Below are 26,956 nucleotides of genomic sequence, written 5' to 3'. Positions count from 1 at the left end.
ATTTTAAGGATAACCTAAAGCATACGAGATTTTCTCTCGCTCGTTTTTCTTGGTCCCACAGTTTTTGTCAGAAATGTATCCAATCAATGTCCCTTTTGTATGCTCCCATAGAACGATTTGAAGCAACTTGCTCATACATCTCTCCTTTTATGGTTATAGTAAGCCTCTATTATATGAATGATAGGTTGGCATCTTAAGAGGTTCGTTTTGTAATGTCTGGCTGTCTTGTTCTTTATACATTATTAACGTTAAATAGATTTCAAAGCCGCTCTTCATAATTGTGACATTTGTTAAAATTAGACCTGATATATAAAAGCTATGCTTCTGTCCATAAATGCCTGTTTTTCAGAACTGCAGGAGAGCTGATACTATCAACAATCAAGATGCATCTGATAAAAGGAAGAGGCAGCGGGGATCCAGTTAGTCTAGCAGCAGCGGAAGTTGCACAAGACTTGGATTTAAGGATTAAAAATATTATTAATCTTCTCCATGAAAATGGTAATGGAAGCACCACAGGCATCAGTCCAGCACGGGTAAAGTGTTTTTGTATTTAGTGAAAATAATTAACTTTTTTTTCTAGTTCCAAGAGAAGTAAAGTTGTGTACAATATATTTAATTTGATTAAATATTGTAGTAGAAAAGTATTATCTATATTTCTTTTTTGCCTTCACAGAACCAGCATTACAAAGCAGATGCACAACGTTTTAATCATAAACTGGAGTGGGCATATATTAAAATTTCCATAAGCTAAAGCCATTTCGCAAGTTTAAAATGTGTCAATATCTGCAAGATTAGGTTTGAAAGCTTTACCTGTGAAAGATGAAATAGAAATTATCCCAAGATACTAAAAGGAAGGAACAAGTTTTAAACAATTCTATAACTGGTGTACAGGGCAGAGTCAAATTATTTCCACAAATTCCAACTTTTTGAGACGCTGCAAAAATATGCTTTAGCCATTCTTCCCTCAAAAAATGGTTTGTTCTGTAACAAGGCATATTCTCTACTATAAATGGTGTCTTAATGTTAAGTTTGGTTACATTTTCACATTCAATGTCCAATAGCCTTTGAAACAACATTACCCATTTGTTAAGGGTAAGTACGCTACAAAATTAAATCGAAAAACAATTCATTTGCAAATGATAGACGATTCCCCTTAGTTTGACAAGGTCCTCCTGCTGTAACCTCTGTCTTGTAGTCTAGAAACTACACAGGTATGCCATGGTTTTTTTTATTGCACACGTGCAGCTTAAATTTCTGAAGAAGATCTTGCTACTCAAATACTACTAGATGGTCCTTAATGTCGGGGATGTCCAAATGTCACCACTGCTTTGGCAATGTATGCTGCGTAGGGGTTTAGAGAAGCTGTTAAAATCATAATTATTACTGTGCACTTGCTCCAACATTGTGTTTGCTCATGTAGTGGGGGATTTATTAAAGTGTTAACTGCCATTCAAGTCAGTAATGACATAGGTGTCCAGTATTTCAGTGTGATCAAATGATGAAATGTTTTGATTTTGGAATCACTTGCTCTCTACACATACAGTATTGTTGGTTTTTAACCTTTATTTGCTTCCAAAATTAATTTTTCCTGCTCCCCACAATGCAGTGGGTACTAATTGGGATTAGCTCCTCCCTCAGAGCAGTAGGACAGGGACAAAATAATATATAGCCCTCCCACTACCTGTAGAACAGTCTTTTTCCTGTCCTACAGCGCAGGGACGCAATCAGAAATTCATGTTAGGGATGCAAAGTTTTTTTTGGTAAATAAGTAGAATCGCTGAGTCCCGTGCTCTTCCCCACAACATTTAAACTGAAGGCGGGGGGACAGCACGGGGCCTCTATAAGTGCCACTTGCCTTCTCTCTAACTTCTCCTGCATCTTCTCATTGCGACAACGCGTCAAATGGCAACGTGTTGCCATGACAATGTGGCATAGCGGAGATGCCGGAGAAGGTACGAGGCCACGTGCTCATCTCTGGCACCGAATGAAATTTTATGTGAAATTCTTAGGCGTTGCAAATGCACCTTTGCACCCCCTCTGGTTGCGCTACTGCTACAGCAACCGGGCAGAACAGTGCCGAAGCGTCTAGTCCCTCTGAGCGGGAAGAATAGATTAATGGAGCGTGCTTGTGCCTGCGCATCCCCAAACAGAACAAAGGATGATTTATGTAACCCAAAGCAGAATGCAGAAATTGGCAATTGGGTCCCCACAAAAGACTGCATGGCCTTGTTGGGAAGATTTGACTCAACGCGAAGCGTCAGAAAGTGAGCCAGACTCCACATGAGGCCACTCCAAAGAATTTTTTTAGATCAGTGGAACAAAGATCCTTAGACAAAAGAATGTTTGTTTATATCCTTAAACAAAGCTGGATTTAAAATGGTGGAAGAATCAGCAGAACCTAGAGAATACATTCTCTCTCCCAGGAAGAAACCTGGATAACTTTCACCAACGATGCCAGCAAGATTAGATGGGGAGCAAAGATGGGAACTTCAGTTGGAATTGCCAGAGGAATTTAGCCAAAACCCTACAGTAATCTCCCAGAAAATATGCCAGAGTTGCATGCGGCCAAAAAAAAGCTGTTTTTTTTTTTTTTTTAATCCACTTCAGGGCACAAATATATGGATAGAATACGATGACTGCATGTCTGTAAAGTACATGGCAAAGCAAGGAAGAGCTAGAAGTGCAAAGTTTCTAACCCTTGCAGTATCATTTTTTTTCTTATAGTGAAGGTCCAAAGAAAGATAAGAGACAAGGCAGAGGTAGTAGCAATAGTACCTTACTGGTCAAAGATGACGTGGTTTCCCCATCTGGTGAATATGGTGCTAGATCTACCGTGGCATCTCCCACTGTCCCAGAAACTTCTGAAACAAGGCCCAGTACAGCATTGAGCCAAAGAAATTGACCTTGGCGTCATGGAGGTTGAGTAGCAATCATTAAAGAAAAAAGGCTGTTTCAATAGAGCAATATCAACTCTGTCAGTCAGAAAATTGTCAACCTCTTTGGTTTATTATCGCATCTGCCGCTGTTTTTCAGGAATGGAACAAGAAAATTAACGTCGATTTGTCTCAATCACTCTGTCACCGAATCCAGCTAATCCTTAGGAGGCAAGACTACATACGTAGTAGTAGTAGTAGTAGTAAGGTGTTTAAAGACATACCAACTCAGAATTTAAAAATACAGAGAATCGAATATGCTGTTTTTCACCCCAGAGGGTACTAATAGAGGACACCAGGACCCAAGGGCACCCATATCATAATGGATTACTTAGCTGCCAAATTGGCTTATAACCTTAAAAACAAACAAGTCCCGCAGATAATAAATGCGCATTTGACCAGAGCATTTTCAAATCCCAAGCTTCTCCAACACAGATTTGGTTTGCTCCTCTTTGGTCTTCTCACTTTTAAAGCGTTACACTCTTCTGCTCCTCCTTACATCTCAGCCCTAATTTCTCGCTATACACCACCCCGAATCTTACGTTTTGCTCAAGGATGTCTTCTCTACCCCTTTTGTATCTAAAGCCCTCTCCTGCCTTAAACCTTCTTAGTGACTGCCCCACACCTCTTGAATGCCCTTCCCATAAATCACCGACTAGCACCCTTCCTATCCACATTTAAGACCCACCTCAATACACACCTGCTTAAGGAAGCATATAGGTAGCTCCATGGCTGATAATTAACACCTCATACCTTAACCTTGGCTCCTTGCAGATGCGTTTACCAGAACGCCCTCCTACTGTGTCTGCACATTCTTCCTACCAACACATTGGATTGTAAGCTCTTCGGAGCAGGGACTCCTTTTCCTAAATGTTACTTTTATGTCTGAAGCACTTCTCCCCTTTATGCGCTATTTATATTATTTTTTATTTATATGATTGTCACGTATATTACTGCGGTGAAGCTGTTAAATGTCCTTAATTACGTCTTTTCTATAGATTTACTCCAGCATAACAGAATTCAGTATTCTCGTTGTTGCACACAAAAACAAAATGTTTATTTTGAAATAATTACTTGCACACAAAAATAGTAAGAATGGCAATGATTTTCGAATAGATTATGATATTCTTAAGAATCGTTGCACATAGTAGCTTTCTGTAGTTATCTTCTCCAGATATTAACACATCTTTCTCTTCATGATGTTATCATTCTCCGGCCTTCTGGCCTCTCTCTCTCTCTCTAAACTTCACTGCTGACTATTTATCCAAATAGAACCACCCAATCAGCCATTTTAACTTTAAATGTTATATTCTAACATGTTTTTTACATGCAGTACTGATGTCATGTGAACTTTTTCTGAACATATAAGGAGCTTAAAAGCTTATTGTACTGAAATGGTTACTTCAGCATATCTTCATTGGTTAAATGGCAACATGTCTATCACAGCATTTATCCCAGTTAGGATCTACAGTTGTTATAATTACTCGCTCATCAGAACAGTTTGAGCAACTTGAGCCCTTTTGTGTCAATTCTTGTTATTAGAATAGACTTCACATGTAATGAATCTAGGAGATCTACAAAAATACCTTCAAACTCATTCCAGTGGTAAAACAAACAAATCTTATCTTTATAAGACATCATTTCAACAATTGTCCTGTAATCATTCATTCATATGCTTAAGCTTCTTTTTAGAAAGATAATTTCTTACAGAAGCGCTATGTACATTAATAGCGCTACTGTATATAAATAAAGACATACATACATTCATTTCACATCTTCGTGAAATACTACATGCTTGACATGGAAGCCTCAGGTAAAGCAAGATTTAACAGAAAAGTTCTGCCAGCGATTTCATAGATTAAATAAACCGTTCACTAAATTGGTATCCTTGTCATCTTCTCCCTCCCATTGAGTGAACTTTGGTGTATCCCAATTGGTACCCACTGCCATGTGGGGAACGGGGAAAAAAGAAAATGTATTCCGTTTACCGTAATTTTCTTTTCCTGTACTCCATTAATGGCAGTGGGTACATCATACAATGTACCTGTGATTAAAACGTCTGTTATATTTTCTAGCTTTGGAAGAAATCGACTGTTCTGCTGGTAGTGGGTGTCTTATTTATTTTATTTATTTATAAAATGTTTTACCAGGAAGTAATACATTGAGAGAGTTACCTCTCGTTTTCAAGTATGTCCTGGGTCTTATATACTGGTTTCCTGTCCTACTGTACTGAGACAGGAGCTAACCAATTAGTACACTTCGCCATTAGTGGAGTACAGGAAAAGAAAATTACAGTAAGGTGAATACATTTTGTCTTTTCTGGTCCATAGGTTGACATTGTCTGTAAAATTGTCCTGCAACATACTGCTATTGTTTCAAGTAATTTTTATGTGTTGTGTGTAATAAAATATGTTCCATTTATTTTCAGCCCAGAATTCATGCCATAAACCGTGGCACAGCTTCTTGCGGTAGAGAAACCGTAAAAGCCTTGTTAATTCTTTTGGATGAGGAAGCTGCCAATCCTCTCGGCAAAAACAAGGCAGAGCTGTTATGTGCTGATGAAGAAAATAATACTCTCTTTGGAGCACTTTCTATTCTAACACTCTATAGGTAAATTGTTTATATTTTGTTATAAGTTTTTATAGGCCAAATGAATTTATGTAGACAGAAGATTTGTGCGTCTTATATAGCTTATTTTTATTTATTTTTTACTTCTGGGAGTTGTTTTTTCATTACAAACATAAAACGGATGATGTGTGCAGATGATCAGGGCTACATGTGTTTTGGTTGTTCCATTTTAAACCGAGCATTGCAAAGGGGCAATTATTGCAAATGCTTGGGTATGGTGTTTTTAGGTATGAAAATAGCATATCTTGAAAGGTTAATCTAGGTGTTCATATTCAAATTGGCCAAGGCTGCAACTTAGTGTGAAAAGTTGTAAAGGGACATCACATCCCCGTCACCCAAAAAACACAAGAACTCCCTCTTCTTCTTACTCTGCTGTGACATCTCTCTAATCCACTCCTTTCACGTTCCACACCCTACCCCAAACGCTTTTTTTTTTTTTCACCACCACGCACTGCCAATCATGCCAACTTCCATCTATCACTATCTTCCTTTTTTCTTGGGTCCCATGGAATGCACAATCTGCAATAAACTTGCGCTGATACATGATGTATTCATTTCAAACTCTCTCAACCTCCTAGCCATTACAGAAACCTAGATCACCCATTCAAACACCACATCCACTGCTGCTTTTTCCTATGGTCGTCTTTCGCTTGGGCAAACCCCCAGACCATGGAAAAGAGAGGGCAGCAAAGTAAGCATCCTCCTTTCTCCACGGTGCACATTTTACATCATATTCCCCTTTCCCTCCCACTTTCTCATCCTTGCTGTCCGTCTTTCTCCCCTGTCCCTCTGGGTTGACGTTGTCTATCGCTCACCTGGAGCAACCTCTCAATTTCTTGATAACTTTGCCGCCTGACTCACTCCTACTCTGATCATGGGAGACTTTAACATACCTATTGACCATCCCTATGCCATTTCAGCCTCCCAATTTCTTTCCTTAACCTCCTATGGTCTCTCCCAGTGAACTACCTCTCCTACTCAGCGCATTGAACCCTTCCCCTTCACCCCCTTGACCTAGTCTTCTGCTGCTCTGTCTTGAACACCGCTAACTCTCCCTTCCCACTTACTGATTACCACCTCAACTTTTAGCCTCACTCCAACACCCGCACCTTCCACAAGACGTGACTTCACTCACATGTACAGAAACCTACATGTTCTAGACACCTTCCAGTTCTGCAAATCTTTACAACCTTTCCTTTCTCCCCATCTCTACACTTTCCTGCCCATCCACTAGAATAAAATGCAGGGGTCCTAGTTCTGACTTGCCAAGCTTTTAGCAATGCTGCCCCCCTTACATACTGTAAGCCCTAATCGCCAAATACTCCTGTAAAGCCCTTTCTATTCTGCCAATGACCGTCTCTTTTCCGATTTACATCCTCTCTCCAACAAGACTTCTTTTTTGCTGCACCCTCTCTAATTCCCTTCCATGCAGCATTGACCACTCTTGCAGCTTTAAGACTTTTTATTTTTTAAGCTCCCTGAAAGCACGCCTTACTAAACCTCTGAATTCTGGAGGAGCCGCACCACCAGAGTTTCATGGCCCCTCTGGCACAGAGCGGGTCATATTGAAGTCCTATTGGTGAAATGCATCGCGTTATATGCGGATTCTCATTGCAACGGATCGTGTTATAACGGGGTTGAGCTGTATGTAAAAGTTCCAACCTGATATCTCTTCCCTGCTCCCCACCTGCTTTTCTTTCTTTCTTCTTTGGAAATCAACGTTTCGGTCCACTCTGGGGCCTTCATCAGTACTGAAACGTTGATTTAATTAGTGCTTACTTCATTAAAAAAAACACACCTTTCATTTTGTATTCCACATTATTCAATTGGGGGGAAAGTTTTGTCTGCAATAAATAAAAATAATCATTAAATATTAGAGACTAGCTTTCATATATGAAACATTTATTGTGGATCATGACAACATTTCTCCAAGCATGTACAATTAACATTTATTGGAATGAAAGCTCGAGTATTGGTCTTCATGAAGGTTGTAATGAGGACGTATATAGCAAATAATGTTCCGTTTTTAATAATTTTTCAATTTTGTATAAATAGGTCTCCTGAACAATGCAGTGGATCATCTCCCGACTCTCTCAATCGGCGACTTCAGAAATGCATAAACAAAAATAAACCTAAGGTACTGCAAGAAGTTGGCTGTACAGTACAAATTGTATAACATTTTAAAAATATTTATTTCATAATAACATGTTTGCTTTTCCTTTTGATATGCTTTTAACTCCTTTTAAATCAGCAGCTCCACAAAGTAGTCAAATTGAAGCAGTAGCCTACACGGCAAATGTATGCTTTGATCAACAATTGTTTTTTTTTGTTTTTTTTAAAGACCGCAATGGACAACCTGCACAATAGTGTATTTTTAAATGGAGCACATAATTAATAAAGGAGGTCATTAAAAATTCAACTAGTTCACACAGTTCCCATATTAAAGTCTTTGGCAAATAGACATAATATTGATCGTGATTTTGTAGCAATACTAGCTCTCAAACAGCCAGTACAGCTCATACAGTGTGTCTTTTAGGGATAGGACTGTATGCCAGTCTTCAAAACCCCAGGTAATTTGTTATCTTTACTCCATCTTTTGTTTGCAAAGAATAATTGATCAGTTATTGAAAAGATGAACCTAAATAGCTGCTATGCTTAAATCCAATTTTTCTGACCGTGATACTACTTTTTACTCTGTGAAAAATTAATAAGACCGTTGCTTAAAAAGGTGAATTTAATCTTTTAAAGACATTTTTTTTAATGAGCTGTCTAATATGATTTTGTTTTACTTTTTGATTTATCTGTGAACTATAAAGTGATGCTGACACCCCCAGTAGCAATGGGACTAAATCTGTATGGAATTGAATAGAGCAAAAATTGTAATCTTGAAACAAAACATCCATTAATATTGGCTCAAAAATAACACAGGCTGTATACTAATAATTATGTTCCCTGTTATGTTGGAGCAACTTCATATATTAAATGGCACCCTAGTGGCCTTGTGACTTTGCTCCAACTAGCGCTTACATGGCCCTGAAGACTGACGGTTGCTGCCGCAGATTTTAAGGTACACACAGGGTTAATGTTTTAGGCTTCATAAGATGGCTATATCATTGCAAATAATTGTACATCTCATCTGTAACACAGCTCAACCCCCTTATAAAGCTGTGTTTGGGGTCCAATGAATCACATCACGCTATAAGCGGATCGCGTTAGAAATAATGTACAATTGTATGAATTGTACAATAAATTTTTAAGATTTCAATAATCGTGGTGTAAAGTATTCATAAATACAAAAATTGGGAGCCACGCTTACACCGTGTTTATAAGCGGATTCGCGTTGTAACGGATCGCGTTATGACGGTGTTGGGCTGTATGTAAAAGTTCCAACCTGATGTCTCTTCCCTGCTCACCCCTCCTTTCTTTCCCTCCCTCTTTCTTTCCCTCTTTCTTTCCCTCCCTCTTTCTTTCTTTCCCTCTTTCTCTCTCGAACAAAATATTATAGTAGCTGTTCATGACCTGGTCTTCTTGCTCTCTGCCCTGGAGGCAGCTCTATCATTTGACGGTCTTTACTTCTCACACACACCTTGCCCTTTGGGATGTGTGGTGGTGGTGGAGTAGGAATACTTCTCACGAAGTTTCAGCCCCTAACTACACCTGCTTTCCTGACGTTCTCATCCTTTTGAGGCCCATACTATTTGCCTTTTCCCTCCTCTCTCTGCGTCTTGTGGTGATCTATTGGCTACCTAAACCTACATCCTCGAACTCCAATTTTCTTTCTTACTTTGTATCCTGGTTATCTTTCCTTCTCTCTTCTAACTTACCCACTCTGCTCTTAAGATACTTTAACTGTCACATTGACCCCTCTCAGTACTAGGCATCTCGCTTCCTCCTTTGTTCTCCTGCAATTGACTGCTTCCAAAACCCACAAGGATGGCCACTTCCTTGACCTCGTCTTTACTAAAAACTTTTCTTTATCAGATTTCTCTCTCTCCTTTCCCACTCTGACTATAACCTCGTCACTTTTTGTCGCACACTTCTCACACTGAACCTCCAGCCTCTTTGTTATACTTGCGACCTGCGTTCCATTGATCTTCAGTCCTTGGAATCCAGCCTAAAATCAAGTGTGAATGCGAGAAAAAATACAATAGTTATGGGTTCATTATTTTTCAGAGTTGAATCAAGAGTTTATTTCAGTGCGAGTATACAAGGAGAAGAAGCTCAATGCCAGAGCTCCTCTGCCATGCAGTGTGGCTGGTGCCATAGAAGGGAAAGCAGGGCTGGACCGCGCTGACGCTGAGGCTCGCCTGCTGAAATCTGCGCGATTTCATGCCCATGCAGGCGAGCCAGCGGGCACGATCGGAGGCGGGGGTAGACTGAGGGAGGTAGACTCTGGGGTGAGGTTTCGTGTGACCATAGTGACCATATAATTATCACATTCCTAAATTTATGGCTGTTATTGAAAAATAAGGAGGAGCAGGAGAAGCAGGTTTTTATCTCTTCTGTTCCTAACTTCCAATTATTTTTGCAAACACCTTTCCCCACACAATTTGGAGTTTTACATAAGAAGCTATTCCTATCTCAAACTGGTTCTGCATTCCGTTTATCCCCCCTTGCACCTGGCATATATACAGATTAGTTGTGGAAGAGTGAAAGACCCTGAGGGAATCTGTGACTTACAGAATAACAAGATCACAGAGGTCAAACTTCTATCATACTACATAAAAAACAAGATGAAGGACAAACAGAGAATCAAAATGGTTGCATGGATCCTTGTGCACCCCCCTACGTGTGCTTTATATCACACTTTCACAGTCCTTCCTTTTTATCCTTAAACAAATAATGCTTTAAGGATAACAGTCCAGTATTGCATATGGTTGCCATTTGGCTTGCTCCAGCATTTAATAATTCTTGGTGGTCTCATAGTCCTGGTAGAATAGGGAGTGGGCTTGACCGTTGCCTCCCTTAGCAATGTCCACTGGCTCTGCGGCCAGAATATCTTCCAGAGTTAGTTTGCCGTTTTCTTCTTTCTTCAAGGGGCTGCTGTGAGTGTTGGCATATTTTTGTCCTGAAAAGTGAGCCATCAAATCAGTAGAGGTGGTAACACACTTATGGATCAGGCTCTTGCAACAGGTGACACACACACACACACAGATGATGACAAATACAACCAGCACACACAAGAAAGCACTCGCCAGTTTTGATCCCAGCAAACTGCCAAGCCCAAAAAGATCCCACTCTGCATCTCCTCCCTTCCTCAACCTGTCCTGTATCTCTGCGATTTCCTCTAACTCATACTCCATTTTACCACTCTGATCTTAAATGAAGACACATTTCTCTTTAATGAGGGCACATACGCCCCCCTTTGATGCTAAGATGTAGTCTAGTGCCATTCTATTCTGTAGGGCCATTAATCTTATCTGAACCTGTTCTTGGTTAAATGTTTTAATAGCTGAGGTAGTATAATTAAGTACATCATCTATCACATTGGTAAGTGCATTAAACCTATCATACAACAAACCTACTCCTACATTAGGGAACAAACTAGCCCAAAATTGCTCTTTCCATAGACTTGCTTTTAACCCCTGTGGGTTAGGTCTTGTGTCCCTTCTATTCCTTACTCGTCCTGTAGGTAGTTTAGTGACAGTAAATGCTGGAACTACTAGGTAGCATGATCCTTTCCACCCGCATGGCAACACTCTCTGTATGCCCACCTACCACAGAGCCAATAGACTCCGCGGGGTAAAGTAGAGTTGGTACATTTGATATTTGCAAACACAGAATTCATTGTATTAAAACTTGCTTGCGCGTTTTGCCATTGAGTGGCACCCAGTAAACATTCATTTTTACCTTTAGCACTTCTCCCAGTCATATTCATGGTAAAACAAGTTTCTTGTGTGGGAGGGAAAAAAGAGAAATACCGGCGCCAAAAATGAAATTGTCAATTATATGAAGTCCAAACCATACAATGTGATGTCCAATTGTAGTCCTTGAATGAACAGATAATGTGCAAGTGAACTCTTGATTCTCATCAAGAAGCAGTGCAATATGTGAAAGAAAAAGAAAAGAAACAGATTATGGTGCAGTATGCCAATCAATGCAGACTTAAAAACATATATACACTAACAACACAAAACAAACATGACAGACTAACGACAACACAAGCTAGACTAAAAACTAAAATAAAAAACTATTTATTAACAACTAATGCAGAGTACTGGAGGATAGCTAGCAAACACCTATCCGGGGGGGGGGGGGGGGGGTAAAATTGTAACCCTACTCACAGGACATTAGATATTTGATAGCAGTAGGACTGGAGTCACACTTTGTAGTTTAAAGATGGCGACCGGAGCTCTCTCACTGGCGTCCCCACGTGAGGTGGATGTTGGGTTGAGTCACACGAGTTACAGGAACTGCGGGACTTCCGGGCGGATATGACGTCACGCCCTGCGGTGCTCCCGATACCAGTGTTCCTCTCACGCTTCTCGTCCCCCACGGCTCAAACAGCTACTATGCGACCTCCTCCACGAACCAAAACTCCGCTTCTAAAACACTGAAAGTCTTCCCAACGCGTTTCGTGCGCTTGCGCGCACTTCAAGGGATGTGACTACCCCTAGGCAGCCTTAGACCAGAGCGCACTGCTATGTGAGCTGTTAGCCAGAGGGATTTCACCAAAGTCACTACTTCAACCAAAACCTAGGGGTAGTCACATCCCTTGAAGAAGTGCGCGCATGCGCACGAAACGCGTTGGGAAGACTTTCAGTGTTTTAGAAGCGGAGTTTTGGTTCGTGGAGGAGGTCGCATAGTAGCTGTTTGAGCCGTGGGGGACGAGAAGCGTGAGAGGAACACTGGTATCGGGAGCACCGCAGGGCGTGACGTCATATCCGCCCGGAAGTCCCGCAGTTCCTGTAACTCGTGACTCAACCCAACATCCACCTCACGTGGGGACGCCAGTGAGAGAGCTCCGGTCGCCATCTTTAAACTACAAAGTGTGACTCCAGTCCTACTGCTATCAAATATCTAATGTCCTGTGAGTAGGGTTACAATTTCCCCCCCCCCCCCCCCCCCGGATAGGTGTTTGCTAGCTATCCTCCAGTACCCTGCATTAGTTGTTAATAAATAGTTTTTTATTTTAGTTTTTAGCCTGGCTTGTGTTGTTGTTAGTCTGTCATGTCTGTCATGTTTGTTTTGTGTTGTTAGTGTGTATATATGTTTTTAAGTCTGCATTGATTGGCATACTGCACCATAATCTGTTTCTTTTCTTTTTCTTTCACATATTGCACTGCTTCTTGATGAGAATCAACAGTTCACTTGCACATTATCTGTTCATTCAAGGACTACAATTGGACATCACATTGTATGGTTTGGACTTCATATAATTGACAATTAATTTAAATTTTGGCGCCGGTATTTCTCTTTTTTCCTATGCATTTTTGACTGACTGTACTGTCAGTATTTGTCTGGCTGCCAGTGTTGTTATATTTTATATTCCACCTTTTTCCCATTAGGGGTTATTTTATGACTGTTTGTAGCGCTGTTTTGCACCGTCTTTTTTGTTATTGTGTGGGAGGGACAATTGATCCCATAAATTGGTTCCCTGACTTCTGATTTAAACCCTCCCACTGGTGTTGTATTTAACAATGGAATTCTGCGCATTTCTTTGGTAAATTTCCATTAGTTAATACTGGTATCCCAGTAGATTCATTGTGTAACAATTCTTCTTTAGTGTAGGGTATGCCTATCCAATGGGCTTCCTGAGAATGGGGAATGTACCCACATACCCAACATGACTCATTCACCCCGGATTTATTATATATTGATCTGCAAGTATCAATGAATGTATTGTCTTTTTCCCAGGGTGTTAGATGTAATTCCCTTCTCTTCGTGCTTTGGTTAGTGGTGGAATTTGTGATATTATTGACATTATTGCTGGTGTGTGGGTTTGTCACAATATTACAGGTAGTTAGTTATATTACATACAATCTGTGGACTACCTTGATAAATGTATTCGGTTATAAAAAACACAGGCAGACATATTCCTGCGGAAAGAAAAGCAAATAGTAATAGTTCAGTCTGGGCGCTCCGATTGGAACATCATTTTGGCAGATATAAATGAATGCCCTGAACGTCTTTTCGTGAGTAGCCTTTGGGGTCACCTTCATTTTTTTTTTTTTTTTTTTTTTTTTTGGTCAGTGGTCAAGGATTATTTTGCCTATCAAAACACTGACTTGGTGCGGCTGTGGATGGTGATGGGACAAGCTTCACGTGTGTGACGTGGATCCAGGAAGTTATCTTGGCCAGTTTCACAGCTGTATTGGTGGTGAGAAAAATTTAAAATGGGCCTCTCCACCGAGGTTTGAGTGTGCTTGCGTAGAAAATGATTGACCATTATTCAATCACCTTCTACTAGCTGATGCTGTTTTCTTTGGTAGACTGTCTAACCTGCACCTGAGATTAGAGTGACTTAAAAAATGTCAAATAAAAAGCACAAGGAAAAAATGTCATTAATAAAAAGCACAAGGGGAGTGCTTTTAGCCACTATAATTTAGTATCCGCACGATATTAGCAAAGACTTTTTGTTTGTTTTTTATCACTTGTCTTAGCATCTGCATATAGACAGGTGTATTACGGTAAATAATATAAATGATCCCCTCTTTTGTTCATAAGCAAATCCTATGCCATGTGAACAATATACGACATAAAAGGATAATGGCGTTTAAAACATTAGCAGCTTGAGATTTATACAGTATATGCCATGAAGTAATACAATCTGAATTTTCTAGGGTTGCATTCTCTAAAATGAGAGGTTATAGGTAAGGGTTCAAATTGAGTCACCTTTTGGAGAGAAAAGGAGAGAAAATGATTAAAAGTTATGCACTACATTACATTTTCAGTTGACTTTATAGGAAAAAATTATTTCATATATGACTGTATGCTAACTTCTTTATATTGTACGCTTTGTGAAGTACTGAGTATACTTTCAGCACTATTAAAATACAGAAATACCTATAGAATATAATTGTATTATTTAATAAAACAATTTCAAACTTCAGCTGCTTACTATTGGCATATAGGCAGCTAATTTATCTGGGCTTTCTGCCAAATGCCCTTGAATTGGAGTAGTTAAAAATTGCTGGATTCTAGCATATACTGACTGCTTATACAGACTGAGGTAACTTAGAGGTAAAAATGGAGCTTCTCATACAGCCCTATACAAAATTAATTTTTCATGCTACATTAGAAATAAAACAATGGGTCATTGTCCCTTGCCATATCATGTGCTTGTAACCGTTTATCAACATCTTAAAACATAATTAAAACAAATAGAATTGATTTTTTTTTACCGGTTATACAGAAAATAGAAAGCACCATACACAAACATAATGCCACACTTCTCTGACACAGAGAAAAAGTATGTTTACAAAAATAATAATGAAAAAATTGTAACACAGAACAGTTTGATCCTGCAAACTTAGTCTAAAAAAATCATTTTCTTTACCCATATTATTACTGAGTTGTTTTTAATCCTAAATTTGAAGGTTCTGAGTTACTAATTAACCTTTCCTGTCTGGAATGCACTTTTTGAAGCTGGAGATGGGGTGTTTTTCTGTTTTGGGCTGCTTTTCTAATTCTCTCTCTTTCATGGACCTTTGATGCAGAAGGAAAAAAGAATATCTCCAGGTTTTAAAAATGTATCCGCCTGGCCAGAACGAATAAACTTTTCAACTATACCAGTAACCGGGCTGTTTTATAAAAAATGGTAAAGATTAATTGATCTTTCCACATATACCCATTCTTTTGTCCTCCTTTCTCATTTATTACAGACACTTAGAACTTTTATTGTATGCAATTAATGATATTCTTATTTTTGTAAACACTTACAAGTTCTTGGATGATGATTTGCATACATGTGACACTCTGGTGTTAGCATGATTCAATTCTTACACACGGGGATTCATTCAGGTAAAACTTATAAGGGTATTCAGATCCTTTTTACAGCTCTTTTGTCGAAGGCACAACAGTATAACTGACGGCACTGAGACCAGAGTCTGTATTAGGAAATGACTTACAACCACTTATTGCTATGGGGAAATATGGGGGGAAAGGCTGATGCTTGCAGTCCTGGCCCTGCAACTTTGATTAGCCGGTCATGCCATGCATAATCGTAGCCACAAAGCCTCATGAAATCCGAAGATTTATACTACCACGGACACACGGGGATTACTGAAGGTCGGAAGGTTCCACTACGAGCCCTTACGTTCGCATTCTTACGTATAAGAAAACCGGGACGGCTGCTCGTAAGTTCACGCTTCTTTCCATAGTAATTTATTGCAAACAAACTTTTTTTTTTTTTAAACTTTATAATGTAACTTAACATTTTTGGGGGAAAAACTATTTTTCCAATTTTAAATACATACAAAAAAGGAGTGTGTTCCCTACTCAGTGTGTATACTTGAGAGAACCTGAGATTCTTAATAGTGCTTGGGAAGACCTGTTTTGGTTAAAACAAAAACAATTTGTTGAGAAAAGAAAATAACTGGTGGAACCGTTTGGTTATTTCTCTTAGGGGCTGTTCTGCAATTTCTGGCTGTGTCCTATTTTTCTGCAATTAAAACATTCTATCTGTCTCCAATCCCTTCTTTTATTGTCACTTCCTTTGTCCTTCTCTTGGTAACCACCCTCTCTCTGTCTATTTTCCTGAAAAAATACAGTCTGAGCTTTCATACACGATTTCTGTTTCTCTGCCTTTTCACATTCCTGTTTCTTCCTTTCAAAATGCTTTGCGCTAGCTATCATTTCACTTATGAGTAGACACTCCCATTTTTTAAATACCCTGGTTAAACTTTTAGCAATATCTGTGTGTAAACCCATAACAAAGGCTGCCACTAGAAGATGGCCAGCATCTACCTCAACATTCCTTATCCCTTCATAGGATTTTACAGCCTGGATTAACCTGTTTGCAAATTCTTCTACTGTCTCTCCCTTTTCCTGCTTGATTGAAAAAATTTTTTTCCAGTTAATTGCCGGGGCAAATGCCTTTTGGAGTGCGGCCAAAATGGCCTTGTTTAGCGTTGTTTTTTTGTGCGGGCTCCCAATTTACTGAGGCCCATACTGGACTAAATTTGTTTTCCTCTAGCGACGGCCGTGTCGTGAACGGTTCAGCCAATGAGGGCGAACCGCTCAGGGCCACGCCTCCTCTGCTTTGTCCACTTGGTATAATCAAGATGCCGCTCAACGGCAGTGCAGGAAGACGTCACTGGATAGCGCTGCAGCTCTTGGTATAATTGAGGCCTAAGGCTGCGGTCCCAGTATAGCGCTGTGCAAGTGCCGCCCCCCCGCCGGGCGCGTGAATACAGAACGCACTGGGACCGCAGCCTAAGGCTCTACACTCCTCTGCACCTCCATAAAGCTCAACTCTGATCTCTTGTTACATGCCTACTCTTCTCTTATGCTGTACCCAAGGTTGTCTCCTCTTTGCACCTTTTTTACCTCTACAGCCCTCTCCCGTCTTAAACCTTTCTCACTAATCTCTCTGCACGTATGGAACTCTCTTCCACTCAATATTCGTCGAGCACCTTCATTTTACACATTCAGAGCCTGACTGAAAATCCACCTCTGAAAAGAAGCAGCTCATGTAAACGTCTTAGGCTGAGATTATAGTAGGCGCGCATGGCGATCGTTCGAGCGATCCCTGCACTGAGGCGTGGCGGACGCGTCACACGGCTGGTTTGCCCTCATTGGCTGAACCGCTCACAAGATGCGGCCGTCGCACGAAAAACAAATTCATTAGTTTTTTTCAGAAATTCCCCGCACGGTTGCTCTACTGTGCTCTCGCGCACAATAGGCGGCCTCATAGAAATGATGTCTGCTGATCGCGTCGCGCCCACTATAATCGCGGCCTTATACGTCTGCTACAAACTCCAGATATACTTGTCCTCGCCTGTGTGCACTTCTAATAATGCACTTTTTATAAACCTCCCAACATAACCATTAAATTGTAAGCTCTGGGGCAGGGTCTCCTTTATCCGTGTGTTGTAATTTACCTGTTGCACTTATTCTCATTGTTTGCAATCTACATGATATACCTCCTATTTTATAATAAGCTCTGCTTACATGGTTGGCACTATATAAATAAATCATACGTACTTGGGAGAACAAACCATCAAGTAGCAGCACCATGCAGGGTATGATATTAACTGTGATTTGGTTTACTGTGTACTCTACAGCTACCATGGTTTTTATTTTTGTGAATCTGAAATCCACACTACTCCTTTTTCCCCCTGTTTTATATTTCTGATCTTTATTCACAGCGAATAGGCTTCATTAAATTAGTCGTTACCTCCTAAAAGCCCTAACAAATGGCTACATAAATATTCTTATTGAAATGTTCCTGAGACTAACTTGTAATCTTTACCAAGTCCAGCATTCCATGCACCATTTTGGAATAATATGGTAAAAATAAGTGTTAAAGATGGTGCTAGCAAATCTTATACCCAGGGCTCGACAAATTCGCTCGCCCATGGCGAGTTGAAATTACCCGCTGGCAAGTTTGGAAGCAGTGGAGGAGGAAGGTGGGCGGCAGCAGAAGAGGAAGACTGAGGAGGACCATGGGAGTGGATCAGGCAGCAGTGGTGGATGGAGGACCATAGGATTGGAGCAGAGGAGGAAGATAGAGCGTGGCTGGAGAAGATAGTTGAGGACCCTGTGAGCACAGCAGGTGCGGTACAGGAGGACGACTGGGGAAGAGTGTGCCCTAGTGGCAAATTCCGGAAGTCTTGACTGAAGTAAAGACTCTTCCTGCCAAGAGCTGTCTTCCCCCTCTGCTCCGCTTTCTTGGTCCCCAATCCTCCGCCGTCCACTTCCTCTACGGCCTGCTTTGCTCCCATGGTCCTCCTCGGTCCTCTTCTTCCGCCACCCGCGTCATCTTCTGCTGCCCTGCTCCACCGAAGCCAGGTAGATGAGAACAGGAGAAGGAGAAGGGTTAGAACAGGAGTGAAGATTTGCTCATTAGATAAGTGCAAATAATTGTCCCCTTTCAATATATATCAAATAGTCCATGGCCCTATTCTTTCTCAATTTATTCAGAGACAATAGAACAAATCTTTTACAGCATCATTTCAGTCAGTTACATCATTCAGGCATATAGAATTTAGTTAGAGTGGAGAATCTTTAGCTTGGTGTGTCTTAGCTTTGTTGTGTTAAATTATTCTGAAATTCTATAAATCCAAATACAATCTTTATATATTTTCCTTAGCCAGTCTAAACATAGCAATCACCTATTTTTCTCACTGAGCTAAAAATGTTCTTAGTCAATCATCAACATTAGAACACTTTCTTCATTTAGCAATATTTGCTTTGATTTAGAAGACCCTTCTTTGTTCTGTAACTAGGTAACTATAGAATGAACTATGTTCCTTATCTTTTAAGACCTCTCAATTGTATTGTCTTACTAACTATTTAAGTAACATTTGTTTCCAAACTCAATGCAATGTACCATGCCAGCAGTGCGCAAAGTGCGGGCGGGAGATTTTTCCGGGGGGCCGGGCAGTTGCAGTGGCCCCGCGCTCTTCCCCGAGGCATTTAAATTAAATGCTGGGGCATCGCGTGAGGCCTCTGCAATACTATATTTACCTTGACTCTGCCGACTTCACTCGTGTCCATGGCAATGACGCGTCAAATGACGCCGCGGGTCACGTGACGTCACATAACCCGCAGCGTCATTTGACGCCACATTAGGGGGGGGGCGCGAGCACCAGCGGAGGGAAAGCAGGGGGGGCGCAGCTGCAAAAGTTTGCACAAGCCAGTACTATTAAACTCAGCAGACATTAAACATACAAAGTTTCTTAAATCACATAAAACATTTCTACACCTGCCTGTCTTCAGACTGATTTATCTTGTTATCTTTGCAGAGGCAGCTAATAATTTTCCAATATAATTTCTAACTTAATACTAAATTACTTGTTTTAACTAGTTACATGCTGAATATATATGTATACAGACAATATAACATCTCTATTATTTAGGCCTGAAATTGTCCTATCTTCAAGGAGAGGGGTGAGAAGCAGCGCACACCATTAAATAAATACTTTATTATTTTATTTTTTTAGGGGGGTGAGTTCCTTGTCTGGCAAATAGCTTTTTGAATAATTTGTCGAGCCCTGCTTATACCTATTGGTGAAAATGGATGTGTAAAAATGTAATTAACGGTGTATAGCTGAGAGCTATATTACACTAAATATTATGATGGGAGATTTCCCGGAGGGGATCTCTTTAGAGAAAAAAGCCTCTAGAGAGAGGGGGGGGGGGGGAGGGGGGAGGGGGAGAAAGGGGATGATTTCTCAGACGATCACTTGGTGATGAAAATGTTCAAGCATGCAGTCATGTGCACAGCAGTGTAATATAGTATATACTAATCAATATGATATACAAATCGATAATCTGATACATAAATAACTAGTCCTGCTACATTTCTATATGGCTTGTCTTTTTATTGCTATGCCTTTTTGTTTTGTGTAGGTGGCTATTTTCCACTACATATACAGTAAGTAGCTATTTTTTTTGTTTTTGTTTTCCAGTTGAAGCAAAACCTAATCAGATCTCAATTTGCCTGCACCTATAAAGATGACAACCTGACTAAAATAAAGCCACGTGATTTTCCCAGTATGAGCCAAGTTGTGACCTGTATTCATCCAGCACGCAAGATAGTTCCAGTACTCTGTTTTGATGAAGAGCCTTTATTAGGTAAACTCACAACTGGTATCATTTGTATGCAATATTAATATTGATAGTTTTGGTGCTTGAAATGCCAATTTGTAGTACAGTATAAGATAATAGGCAATATATTTTTATAGGTTCTTTAAGATTTAATTAACTATGACTTCAGAAAATGTGTAAAATACTATTTTCGGAAACATTCCCATTGGGTTTCAAAGGCCTATTTCTTGATTAAACTATAATCCACTGGAAAATACTCTAGTTTTCTGTTACGGATGGTAGTTGCATTTTGATCACTGTATCTTTTCATTAGCTGCTAGAACGTTCTTTATTTAATTAGGCTTCAGTGTCTGGTAAAAAAGATATTGTATACATTGGCCATGCTCAGGAGCACTCTTAGTGTGTGTGTGTGTGTGTGTGTGTGTAGTGTGTGTGTGTGTAGTGTGTGTGTGTGTGTGTGTGTGTGTGTGTGTGTGTGTGTGTGTGTGTGTGTGTGTGTGAGAATCTAGTTCCTGACTGGTAACAGTTGCTTGGAGGTAAGTGGCCCCTCCCCCCAGAGCTCACCCCTCCCCACCTTTTTTAACTTGGGAGATTCTGGCATTTTGCTGAATGGACAGGACTCACTGTGTTTGCTTCCCCTCATACAGAGGTGAAGGGAAGGGTTCACAGTATAGTGTAGGACCTGCATTCATTTTGGTTACCTTGACGTGGTATGCAGGCTTATGACACTTTGGCCAAAGGGTTTAACTAAATAACCAAGTAAATATTATTATTATTGAGGTATTTAAACTTTATACTTATTACTTTATATGTTTTGTCAATTGGATGTAGAATTGAATACCCCTGTCTTTTGTTTGTATACATTGGCCACACTCAGTAGAACTCTTATTGATTATATTTAAATCAATCAATTTAAATAAATAAAATAAAGTGGGTGTTAGAGCATGCTGGGAATGTGGGTGTTAAAAAAGGTATAGTATATTCCAAAATCATATTGTAATCTTCCAGATTTTGAGCCAAAATGTGTAGTTAAACATTCTAGTAGACATTGGTTTGATACTTTTGTAATGGACAATTATGAGAAATGTAATAGATAAAATGATGGTGTACAGAGTTTTTGTAACATCACACGTTTTCATGTGCACGGAGTATTACACTGAACACACGTGAAGAACAGACCTGTGAGATTTCAAAAGCTGTACACTATAAATTAAAAACTCTTATTAGTCCATTAAAAGGTATCACAACCTGTAACAGATTTACATGAAGCCTAAATATGCAAAGTTATTCAATGTTTTATTAAGATGAGGAACCTGCAAACGGATTTACTCATGCTACATCCATTGAAGTGAATGGTGGTTTAATGAGTGGTTGTGAATCTGCCTGCAAGTGTTTTTATAGTCTGGCACACCCAAGCCAAGTTTCTAAGTGGGGTTTTAAATGTTATCAGTCTCAATGTTTAATTTTCTTCTATATTTGGAATAATATCCTAATTTTGGTTGTATTCTTTTTAATTACCTTCAATTCCACTAGCTACAGACAATGTACGAATGCAAAAACAAGGACCCGAATTGAGTTCTGGAAATATTGACCTCAAAAATGTAAAAGGAAAGGGCAAATCATACAAAAATCTAGATGGCCGGAGAACAAAGAGAAAGCAGGTGGATGTGAATAGTGACAATCCCAAGGTCCACGAAAATGAACCACCTCAGAAGAAAGCAATAGTTGGACTGGCCACATCAAAGAAGGCAAAAGAAAAACAGGACTGTAAACTAACTACATCCAGAAATGGCAATAAGTCTGTCCCGAAGAACAAATTAATTGCTGGACAAGCCAAATTAACTAGTTTTTTCCGAATGTAATGTTCTTTTTAGTGCTCTGCATGGTAAATGTTGAAAGATTTTAACTGACCAATGCCTCTATGTAACGTTTTTTTTAGCGCTATTATTTTTATGTTCAGAGGTTGTTTCTTGTAAATTATTGCAATACATGTTTGAATTGCACAGATCTTTTTATTTTACATAATAAAGTTACATATCAAATACGGACTTGTTACATTTCTTTCCATTACAATTAAGTAATGAGACGCGAATACATGAAAATCAAATACACAGTGACTGGGTAACATTGTCTTCAAGACATTTTATTGATACATCATATCTGCCAGCATGGTCGATAGACTCTTCCAAGCATGCACCTGAGCACTAGAAATAAAGGAAAACAACATTAAGTATTGCAAGAGTCTTCAATGTTTATCAAAAGTAAATAACAAAAGTAAAAACATTATTTTTTTAAATTACATTTGTCTGTATTAACATTTCATTTTGTACTCTAGTTCAGACTAAAAACATGTATGGGTGTCCCCCCTCTTTCCCCCCCCCCCCCACCATCACGTTGCTATTGCTGTATAGATTCCCCATAAGCTGAGAGCTATATAAAACGCAAGCTCATCCGTGAAGGGAATCTTAAAACTTTAAAGTTCCATTTGTACAGTTTACATAAATAGTAACTGGTATGTTGAAGCAGTAGATGCGGTCTACCAGCACAGATTTGGTGCTATAACATGCTTAAATGCATGCTACTGCCGCCTTTAAATTTAACCTTAAGTCTTCATGTAGATGTACAACATAAAAGCCATACCTGTTGAAATATAAAATTCTGTATAAAATAAGAGCCGTATTTTCTGCAAGTGTTAGAAAATGTTGAGCAAGTGTTTCAGAGAATGGGGAGCGCAGAATTTCAGCCAACGGGTATACTATGCAAGGGATAAAGTGTGTGTGTGTGTGTGTGTGTGTGTGTGTGTGTGTGTGTGTGTGTGTGTGTGTGTGTGTGTGTGTGTGTGTGTGTGTGTGTGTGTGTGTGTGTGTATACACACCTTGCTGCAGTGGGAGCACTCTTGTTAGATGATAATGGTGAAAGGCAGGATTGCATACCTGTCTAAGACATGTGAATGTGCTCACAAGTGATTATTCTTTATTGGAGATATATGTATGTATATATATTATGGATGGATATATACTTTTTTCCTTTAATATTTACGTGGGCTGGAAATCTGCACTCCCCAGTTTTTCTGAAAGATTTGCAGGTAGGAACCAATAGAACAGTTCCATTGGGTTTCTGAGCTGCATTTTTGTTACCTTTTTATATTAAAACAAATTCACTTTAACATCACTGTTGATTGATAGTAACTACAATCGTGTCACATTTAATCCAGGTTATATTGTATCACATTTAATCACTGTTGATTTTCTAACCATTATTACAGTAGTTTAAATAGGATTATACAAAATAAGAGATACAAAAATGTATTCACTAAAGTCACATATTCTATGTACCACGGTATAAGGTGATTTGAGGAGCACCCTCTTGTTTGTTTCTGTGTTGTGATTTGTAAAGTCATTTATGGCATGTAGACCAAGTATATATTGAAGTAGCGAGATTTATTGGTTGCACTCCATTATGCCTGCATCTTAATTTTCATGGTACTGACATCTTAAATATCAGATAAGAAGGGTGGGAGAAAAGAGTTCCTTTTGTGTTACGAGTCTGAATAAATGGCAATTAATCTCATTTCACTTCAACATTCCAGTAGCCTAAATGACCTCACAAATCCAAGGTTACCTGCTAACTCCCGAGGAAAACCAGAGAGATCACTTATTTTCAGTTATATTATGTGTAGCTTTGTTAACGTATAAATGGATTTCAGCATTGTAATGCTCTATTTGATTACGCATGTAGAATGCCTTTTAAAAATGAGAAGGTACTCATGCAGTTTAACATTTGAGTCTATTGGATCTAAGTTCAGGTTCAACTATTCTGACCGTAGTAAATAAAGCCCTTTTATGTACTCCTACGTGAAACAGAATGAGTACATGGTTTAATTAGATTTAAAATATTAGATTCAAAATGGATAAAATATTTTTACTATTAGATTAAGATGGGTCTATGAAATGTGATAGGTACATGAATTAATTTTAAGGATGTGTACTATTCCTTTTGTGCCTTGCTTTAAAACAACAACAAAAATGTATATCGGCTTGATCAGGATATAGCGGCTTGCAAACACTAGTGACCTAATTATTATTTTCATTTTCAACAGATTTGCTTAACTTTGGTAGTTGCATTAGCAGACCATAAGCACAATACTTACTATCAAAATCTCTTCTCCCTATAGGAAATTTCGCAGCATTTTCTTCCTCACCAATATCTCTTCTTTCCTGTGTTACTTCAGCATTCTGATCTTCAGTCTCTGGGTAATGCACCGAGCTTTTAAGTGCCAAATATGGCATCTGTTTCATTCCAATATTTAGCGGAAGACCATCGTGATTAAAGAAACTGTGCTTGGAACCCATACTCTGTAGAACAAAAACACATTGTCACTATTTCAGCTATATTAAAATTGATCATTTTTGCACATTTTACAATGTAATAAGAGGGAGGTGAAGGGTACAGAAAAGAGGATACAGTATATTCAAGCAGATTAGATGAATCCGTAAACACTGTAACGTAATAGAATATTTCAAACATTTTTCCATTTGCCTCACTTCTCTGTTTTTGTATTTTTCTAGTGGATGGTGGAGCCATCATTGACATTGGTTCCGATATACAGAATGCATATAGCTTGACCAGAAACTTACATCAATATTTTTTCTAGGTTTTATTTGGCATCGCAAAAGTAGCAGCTTGAGAATATTAGAACAATCATTTTACATAAGAAGTAAAACATGCACACCAGAATGTTTTTACATTTGAAATTTACAGTACCTTGAGGCTTCTTTCTTCCTCTTCATTCAAGAAGTTGCTGTCATCCATTTTGTAATGATCATTGGGAGTACCTATCGCCTTTTCTACTGCATCTCCGTTCCGGAAAGCTTTACTTAAGCTGATGGTATCTAGTAACATGTCATCGTTCTCTGATTTTCTGATGGACTTTGAAACTGAAAATAGGAAACCTTGAGAAAGGATAGATACAGCGATTATGAGCGGGTAGGATAAGCTAATCATTCTTACCATTCTTTGCAAAGATGTTGATCCAAATATTAGACGTTTCTATCAGTGAGATGATATGGTCACAAAACCTCCCTTTTATATAGTTTTATGAAATAATTAAGGCTTCACAAAGTAGACTTTAAGCCTTGTCACTTGTGACTGATTCATGGAGAAGAGGTCTTTTAAAGAACCTTTTGTATGCTTGAGTGGTTGCAATATGTAAGCACACAAAAAAAAATTTCAACAGTGATTAATGTGGAACCATCAAAAAGCCTTGCAGATTAAATCCTACAATAGATCTTTCTGACAAAGCCATAGGAGGTCGTGATATCTGTATTATGAATAGAGAATTATTTTTTCTGACCGCATATCATAGCCCCTTTATTATCACTTTCTAAGCCCATACTTCAGAATACTCTTTAGTGTGTACTTTTCTATAAATTAGCATTTTGATCTTAATGTTGACTTGTTACTTTGCTAACAGTTATAAGATGGTGTAATTTGTCTTCGACTATGGATTGTATCTCATTACATTTCTCCAAAGCACAAACCTAGTTTGGACACACTTGAAAACGAGAGGTAACTCTCAATGTATTACTTCCTTATAAAACATTTTATAAATAAATAAATAGTTGAAACTGTTAATGATCTATAACAGGGGAGTACAATCTTTTTCCCCTGCACCCTCTGCCGGCTGTCCCTCTCTCTGCGTCTCCCCACATGCTTCTGCGTCATGACGTCACGTTGCCATGGCGATAATTCTCCATTAGTCGCTAGAGCCAAGGTAAGTGCAGTTTACTGGGTCCTTCGCCGCTTCCCCTGCATTTAATTTAAGTGCCTTCAGGAAGCGCGCGGGGCCTCTGTAAACACCATGCCCCCTAATTTTGCGCTCCCCTGATCTAGAATCTGGAAAATTCCCCAGAAGTACATTTTTCATTTCTTATTTGGCATTCATACAAGACTGATTTGAACCATCTTGCTTATCGTTCTTTAAAGAGGCATCTCAAGTTAAAAATTAATAAACCCAGGGGTCTGCTATTCATGCATCACCCCTTTAACACCAAAAATGATGGGAAGCTCATACATTGGCTTATAGGGGAAATTATCTTAATCAAGCACTGCACATGAGAATTTTTCAATAGCAAATTAATTAAATGATGGGTGTTGGCTTCAACTATCATTGCAACGGTGAAAATCCTTACCAAAAAAAATTATTTGATGGGTGTTGGCCTCAGAAACCTGGTGTGAAGCCACAGCCACAAGACTTTTCAACCCCATGTAACCTTTTAATAGCTTATGTCACCATCTAGCCATAGTAAATCAGAGTAATGCAATTGATATGGTCTACTTAGATTTTGCAAAGGCTTTTGATACGTTCCACCGAGGTTAGTGTACAAAATTAAGCAAATTGGACTCTATAAAAAATATTTGCAGCTGGATTGAAGACTGCAAGATTAGACAACAGAGAATTGTAATAAATGGAACTTTTTTCAGGTTGGGCTAAAGTTGTGAGTGGAGTACCTCAAGGATCGGTGCAGGGACCCCTGCTTTTTAACTTGTTTATTAATTACTTGAGGTTGGCAGAGAGAGCAAAGTCTCCATCTTTGCTGATTAACACTAAATTGAGTAAGGTAGTAGAATCAGAGTAGGATGTAATTTCTCTCCAGAAGCACTTGGAGAGACTGGAAACG

At 39.2% G+C, this 26,956-nt stretch overlaps 2 protein-coding genes across 9 annotated transcripts in view; one reads left to right on the top strand and one right to left on the bottom strand.

Moving 5' to 3' along the window:
• The window catches only part of PARPBP (PARP1 binding protein), a 61,222-nt gene extending 38,904 nt beyond the window's left edge, over positions 1 to 22,318 (top strand). For 5 of the 8 annotated variants that reach the window (XM_075600619.1, XM_075600618.1, XM_075600617.1 and 2 more), the window contains 5 exons: positions 350 to 533; positions 5,362 to 5,543; positions 7,617 to 7,698; positions 20,138 to 20,303; positions 21,810 to 22,318. In XM_075600619.1, coding sequence (XP_075456734.1) covers positions 350 to 533; positions 5,362 to 5,543; positions 7,617 to 7,698; positions 20,138 to 20,303; positions 21,810 to 22,138 — 943 coding nt within the window. In that variant the 3' untranslated portion in view covers positions 22,139 to 22,318. Of the gene's footprint in view, positions 1 to 349; positions 534 to 5,083; positions 5,233 to 5,361; positions 5,544 to 7,616; positions 7,699 to 20,137; positions 20,304 to 21,809 lie in introns of those variants that run through there. The other 3 variants (XR_012801717.1, XM_075600624.1, XM_075600621.1) reach the window with 3 other exon arrangements.
• Positions 22,319 to 22,326: 8 nt separating this feature from the next.
• PMCH (pro-melanin concentrating hormone) lies at positions 22,327 to 25,300 on the bottom strand. Its single transcript, XM_075600628.1, has 3 exons — positions 25,041 to 25,300; positions 24,427 to 24,631; positions 22,327 to 22,480 (listed from the first exon to the last, which is right to left on the bottom strand). Exons 1-3 carry the CDS (start codon positions 25,287 to 25,289, stop codon positions 22,431 to 22,433), a joined length of 504 nt encoding a protein of 167 aa, XP_075456743.1. The 5' UTR covers positions 25,290 to 25,300; the 3' UTR covers positions 22,327 to 22,430.
• Positions 25,301 to 26,956: the final 1,656 nt, after the last annotated feature.

The sequence above is a fragment of the Ascaphus truei genome, chromosome 5 (genome assembly GCF_040206685.1).
Source record: "Ascaphus truei isolate aAscTru1 chromosome 5, aAscTru1.hap1, whole genome shotgun sequence".
Classification (NCBI taxonomy): domain Eukaryota; kingdom Metazoa; phylum Chordata; class Amphibia; order Anura; family Ascaphidae; genus Ascaphus; species Ascaphus truei.
The sequence above is the reverse complement of the archived record's forward strand: the minus strand, read 5'-3'. Positions and strand labels throughout refer to the sequence as shown.